At 41.5% G+C, this 6,945-nt stretch overlaps 1 protein-coding gene across 1 annotated transcript in view; it reads right to left on the bottom strand.

The window, feature by feature from the left end:
- The window catches only part of LOC145402286 (glutamate receptor ionotropic, kainate 2-like), a 65,172-nt gene extending 62,617 nt beyond the window's left edge, over window positions 1–2,555 (bottom strand). The window contains exon 1 of the mRNA XM_080274417.1: window positions 2,471–2,555. Within this exon, the coding sequence (XP_080130543.1) occupies window positions 2,471–2,555 (85 nt within the window). The remainder of the gene's footprint in view (window positions 1–2,470) is intronic.
- Between the last annotated feature and the right edge of the window lie 4,390 nt (window positions 2,556–6,945).

The following is a 6,945-nucleotide window of genomic DNA, read 5'->3' as shown; positions in this document are numbered from 1 at the left end:
GGGGGTGGCCCTAATGAATGAGGGTGAGATTTGGAAGCTTCCGGTGTTGCTGTTTGCTGATGATACAGTATTGTTGAGTGAAGATGAATGGGAGTTGCAAGGTTTGGTGAATGAATTTGGGACAGTGTGTAGGAGGAGGAAGCTGAAAGTTAATGTAAACAAAAGTAAAGTTATGGTGTTTGAGAGGAATGAAGTCACAGAGTGTGCAGTGAGGTTGGATGGTGAGGATATGGAGAATGTGAGTGCATTCAAGTACTTGGGTAGTGTGATGAGTAAGGATGGAACTCTGGGGGATGAAGTACGTGAAAGGGTACAGCAGGGAAGAAAGGTTGTTGGTACACTGAAAGCAGTGATGAGAAATAGGGAGGTGAGTATGGAAGTTAAGAAGTCACTGCATGATGGTATTGTGATCCCTACCCTGACGTATGGAAGCGAGGCGTGGACCTTGCAAGAGGGGAACAAGTCAAGAGTGAGAGCAGTGGAAATCAGTTACTTGAGAGGAGCATGTGGAGTGACGTGGAGGGACAGGTTGACGAATGAAGAAGTGAAGGAACGTTGTGGGGTAGATGTGGATGTGATTGAAAAGATTAGGAGAAATATACTGAGGTGGTTTGGACATGTGGAGAGAATGGAGAATGAAAGACTGACTAAGAGGGTGTATGTAGGTGAGGTGGAGGGAGGGAGAGGGAGGGGTAGACCGAGGATGAGGTGGAGGGATGGAGTTGAGAGGTATATGAGGGAGGGGGGGGTGAGTTGGGGGGAGGGGAGTCAAATGGTGGGTGACAGAGTGACTTGGAGGCGTTTTGTCTGCGGCCACCCTTTGCGGGATTAGGGCGTCGGGCTATAGATAGATAGATAGATAGAAAAAATAGGTGAAGGTCATTTATATTTGGCACAAGGACTTTGGTTACCCTAGAGTACCTTCATGTGTAATACCATCAAGATCGATGAAAAAATGCAAAGAAAAATAATAATACTGACGAAATCAAGAAGTTTTACCGTTTATATAGAGAAGCTTAATAATAATAATAATAATAATAATAATAATAAAAATGGACACTCCTTACAGGATTAAGGCGTCTGGCAATAGATGCTACTACTACTACTACTGCTACTACTACTACTAATAATAATAATAATAATAATAATAATAATAATAATGCGGTAATCCTTGACCTCTTGGCAACATGAATGGAAGAAGGCCTGCTTGTACTATATTTTTCACTTGTGTAGTCGAAGCTACTAGGCTGCTTGCACCCAATTCTACTGTAGCCTATATATACCAAGTCGACCCACTCTGACTTCAAAAAACGGACCCGGCCGCTCAGGCCGATTTGTGACGTCACGCGACCCTGAACCTCAGTTGATTCGAGACCTTGGTTGAGTGAACACATCCCTCCCAACAGTCTCCCACTGCCACTCACTGAATAACATTTTATAGGCTATACTCTTTTCACTAAGCTCTGATAGCTGGAGCACGAAGCGTTTGAATTAAGTCTGCTCATTGGTTAATGCAACACTGAGGAGCATGGTAAATCTACAGTTTTTATTTTAACATATACAGTATTTATTAATTTATTTATTTTTATTTGAAAATTGCATGCGATACAAGCATCCAGTTTAAATATGGACTAATTTCCGAAGCTAAAGAGGCCAAATCAGCTTTAAAAGTTTACCGTCATCAAAGTAAATTAAAGGTGATTGTAAAGTTTCATAAAACAATGAGTAGCGTTTGAAGTAAATTATCCATCCAGTGTACAGCTACGTCCGCATGTTGCACTATAATACATGCCTTCATTTACGTTTTCGTTAGCCCCGTACCAGCACATATTCTTTGTTTTAGGGCCAATGATGCATCCTACAGGTTCTACCCACATGCGAATGGGTCTACTTGGTATTACACACTTAGGCTTGCACCAGAGCTGCGTGCTGTGATTGCCACCTTTCAGTGAAAAGGAAGTGGGTACCTTCTTAGTCCAACCCTTTTAGTCTGTATTATGCAGGAATTACACAGGAAGTTTGCTTTCTCCTCTAGCCTTTTTCATGAGAACTACTAGCCTACTACTACTTACTACTACTACTTTCCTTCATGCTCACCCACTCCTTAACTGTCCCAGGAGCGTATGGGGTCGGGGATAGGCGCCTCAGTCCCAACAATTAAGACCAGGGTAACCAGCCTCACTTGATTCTGAGTGGTATAGGCTAATGGGAAAAATTAACCTCAACCAACCCCTGAATGTACAGTACACCCTTTCAGGACCCATCTGGTGGCTTATTACTTATTGTAGTTAAATGAAGGTATTACTACAATTAGTGAGAGGATGATGGGCGAGCCCACCAGCCACTACTAATACTACTGATTGCTTCGAATAATAATAATAATAATAATAATAATGATGATGATGATGAAGACGAAGAAGAAGAAAAAGAAGAATACTGATAATATACTGTAATAGTACCGTTTACTTACCAATGAAGATATCATCAGGAAGAGCAAATATCCTGAGCGAACACCAACAGAACACCACCAACGCGTTGATCACAGTTAGCTTCATCTTGGAGCACTAGGCTCACCTCTCCTCACTATCCTTCCACAAATATATCAGCTTTGTAAATTATTTCAAGTCATCCTATTGCATATGGTATATATATACAGTAAGTCTGACTTAGAATGAAGTTTGCTTTTGATTTAGTTTACAAGTTTATGTTTCAGCTGCAAGCCACTTTCTAACAGTAAATTTCACTTTGCACATATATCTCTGCTTCGTTCGACCGTCAAGATTTTCTCAAGGTAGCACATACTTCGCTTGCTTCATAAACTTCTTGCTACGGTTTTCATGTTTATAATTTCAACTCCTTAAAATTTTCTTCCTCTTCACTTTATTTTTTGTTCGATTATAAAGTCTGTTTCTGGTTACTTTAAACTGCGATTCCAATTTGCAACCTAACTCCCGTTTCTGTAAGTACAGTAGTGTTTCTGTTAATATTCAAGCCTTCAAACGGTTTTCAAATTATCAATTAGTTCTTTGTTCAGTACCTCAATCTCTGTCTGCTCTTGGGTTGCCTTAGTACACACGTATTTTAGTTTCAAGTTATTTGCAACCTATTAAACTTTCAGTATTTGTATACTAATCTAACTTTAACTCAGGCTCGTCACTTGGTGAAGTTTTATGCCCTTTTCAACCAGACTTAGTGTAGGTAGGTTCCATAAACTATTTCAGAAATTCTGGGCTAAAGTTTTATCTACTTCCACTAACACAAACCAGATGTTGATGAAGCTTAAGTTTGCTTGCCTTTAGTACAGTCTAACTTGAAACCTTCACCACATTTTTTCCCATTTGTCAACACGTTTATTATTATTATTATTATTATTATTATTATTATTATTATTATTATTATTATTAATGTCTTTCCTCATATTGGTGCCACTAATTTTATCAGCAGATAACAATTTTTCAGTTCAAAATATTTCACTCATTTTTTATAGTTCTTTGGTTCTTTAATTATACAAGACACAAAAAAGTCAACTCGATCCAAATTCAAACACCCTGAAATTTTCTTAACCCAGCTTGATGTTAATGCAAACCATCTTGCTTTTTCTCACCGTCCATTTCCAAGCCAGCTCGATTTTCAACGTTGCCAGCTGACTCGTTACACCGGCGTCACCAAACCGTCACATGCCATTGCCAGGGTCCGTCAACACGTCACCTAAAATGAAAAATGAAATTAGTTACTTTTTTTTTTTTTTTTACGAAGACCGGAAGATATTACATGAAGTGCCTTTATGAGGGCTGTGAGCAGTCATTATATCGGTAGGGAGGAATATGTAGGTAGGTAGTTGTAAATGTTAAGTAAGTGGGCAGGTAAACGTTAAGTAAGTAGATGTCTAGTTAGTACAGTATGTGGGTAAGATTACGTAAGTAGGTAGATCAGTGTTAAATATCTGTAGGCAGGTGGGTAAGGTAAGTGGTATGTAGGTGCTGTACGTAGGTAGGTGATGGGTAAGCACCTACTTAAGTGCTAAGTAGGTAAGTAGGTAGGTGGTAGGTAGGTAGATTGGTAAGTGATACCGGTAAGTAGTACGCTGGTGGTACGTAGGCAAGTAGACAGAGTGCCAGCAGTCGAGGCAGACCCTATGTAGATGCTGAGAACTAGCTTAGTGGGTGGGTGGGTAGATGGCTGGGTGAATGGGTAGATGGATGGGTGAGTGAAGGTAGATGGTAGCTTGGTAAATACGTTAGGGAGGGAGGGAAAGGCAGAAAAATATGCCAGTAATTATGTTGGCAGGTAGGTAGGTATGACTGAGTATGTACAGGTATGTATGTATGTAGGTAGGTAGGTAGGTAGACAGATAGCTAAGTAAGTATATATCCGTATGTAGGTAGGTAGCCAAGTATGTATACAGCATGCATACATATAAGTCAGTAGGAAGGTAGAGAGATGTGTAGGTAGGCAGGTAAGTATGTGAGAAGAAGGGACGTACTTACAGAAAGAACGTACCACAAGGGGTAAAAATAGACTATACACACACACACACACCCACACACACACACACACACACACACACACACACACACACACACACACACACACTCTCTCTCTCTCTCTCTGAATGACTGCATCTATTTACAGTAAGCATGTGTGTGTGTGTGTGTGTGTGTGTGTGTGTGTGTGTGTGTGTGTGTGTGTGTGTGTGTGTGTGTGTGTGTGTGTTAGGAGAAGGGGAAATGACATACCCCCCGCTGAGATGACAGTTGAGAGAGAGAAAGAGAGAGAGAGAGAGAGAGAGAGAGAGAGAGGGGGGGGGGGGAGGGGAAGAAGAGGATATGATCGAGAAAGTTGAAGTTGTAGGGGGGACAGGAGGAGGGCACGATGAGAAAATAAAAATACAGAAGGGAGGTAGAAAGGATGAAGGAGAAAGAGAGGCAGAGTGAAATTAAAGAGAGGAGGAAGACAGTGCAGGCAGGTGCGCACACACACACACACACACACACACACACACACACACACACACACATACACACCGTCGTCGTCATCGATATCATATTCCAGGTTTCAAGGAACTGCAAATTATAACTGAAAATACCGTAGTCAAGTATTAGCGCATAGAGAAATGGCTCACACATCCATTCACTCTCCATTATATCCCTCCAGATTCTTGACTCCCTCCCACAGATGAATAATCCGTAACATCTGTGGGGCAAACGAACCATTCTTCTGGCTGGCAAGGAAAAATAGGGTGCAACGCTTGTCATATGACACTTTCGTTCCTCCACTAATTTCCCTGCAGCTCGTGAAGTGGAAGGACCATGTTCCGACCCTGGCGAGGAGCTGTCTGCCACATAAAGGCGGGGACTTGCTGGTGGTTGATGGGTCTGCTCGGCCAGAGACTGGGGTAGATCAACAACAACTTCTCATGCAGTTACTCCCCCCCTCCAAAGAGGCTCTTAGGAAATACAGGACCTAGTTCCGAGGCCTCCAATTCCGATTTTCAAGAATACTGTTTCCTACTGAGCCTACAGAATATCATAGACAGATAGACAGATACATGGACAGACAGGTAGACTGTTAGACAGGTAGAAATGATTGATGTTTTTATGCAAGGAACAGGGAACCAAAGGCTAGAAGCCCGTAAAATTGTTCCCTCCAAGAAAAAATAACAAGATAATAGGCAGCCAAATTCATGATCCGTTCATTTCGAGATGCCTGGGCACACAGCGTTAAAAGACTGGAGGACATAGGCAGTACGAAAAACAGACAGAGGAAGACAGTTCCAGAGTTATCTGTTCCATACGTGAAGGACTGGGGGTAATGGGTAACTCTTGCATTAGAGAGTTGGACAGAAAAGGGACGAGAGTTTGTTGCTAGACGGGTGCTACACGCCCGCCATACTGGTGGGAGGATGCAAGCAGACAGTTCAGACGAGCATTGGCCATCGAAGTAGCGATAGAAAAGAGATAAAGATGCAACAGAGCGGCGAAAAGAAAGAGGTTGAAGGGAGCCGGTAAGAGAAGGAGAGATAATGATACGAAAAGCTTTTGACACCATCTTGTTGAGAAGAGCTGTATGTGGGAAGCCTCACCGCATATGAGTCGTACTCTACACAGGGACAAATAAAACCAGTGTATAAAATAAAAGAGTCAGCAACTGTGCAGGGGTAAAGTAGGCACTAAGTTGGCTTAACACACCTAATCTCTTGGAACCCGGTTTTACAAGAAAGATAGATAGACAGACAGATAGATTGTTAGATATAATTAAGTTTAAAAGTACACACACACACACACACACACACATATATATATATATATATATATATATATATATATATATATATATATATATATATATATATATATATATATATATATATCAGCAGCAGCCGTTTGAGTGCCCACTGCAGGACCGGCCTAACCCGACCGAAGTGGATACAGCCTATGTATCTCTACCAAGTGACTTAGGCTGTCTGGTAGAGATTGTATGTAGGGTGAGAAGTGCTTGTAAATGTGATTGTACTATTGAAGTGGCTTTGGATGTGTGAGTAGTCTGTGAACCAAGTGTAATCGCCCCGCGCAAGCCGACTGGGTGCAAGCGTAACTGATAATATGTGACATTTGTTCAACCATAGCACCCCTTACGTTCGCCAAAGAGGTACTTGGCCGGGAGAACACTCCCGAAGTTTCTTACCCTGGCGGGGTACGAACCCTGGTTCTTCTAGGTACGAAAGCGCAAACTTTACCACGGTACCACAGAGGCTATATATATATATATATATATATATATATATATATATATATATATATATATATATATATATATATATATTACACACAGACACACACACACACACACACACACACAGACAGCTCCACCTTACCTGAAAGCAAGTTTTCCCTACCCATGAAGGGTGGAGAAAGCTATTTAAGGCTATTTAAGGTTCCGGTCACC

Source organism: Coenobita brevimanus, chromosome 57, assembly GCF_032717465.1.
Source record: "Coenobita brevimanus isolate Jiangsu-jjx chromosome 57, ASM3271746v2, whole genome shotgun sequence".
Classification (NCBI taxonomy): domain Eukaryota; kingdom Metazoa; phylum Arthropoda; class Malacostraca; order Decapoda; family Coenobitidae; genus Coenobita; species Coenobita brevimanus.
This window is presented reverse-complemented; position numbering and strand designations above follow the sequence as displayed.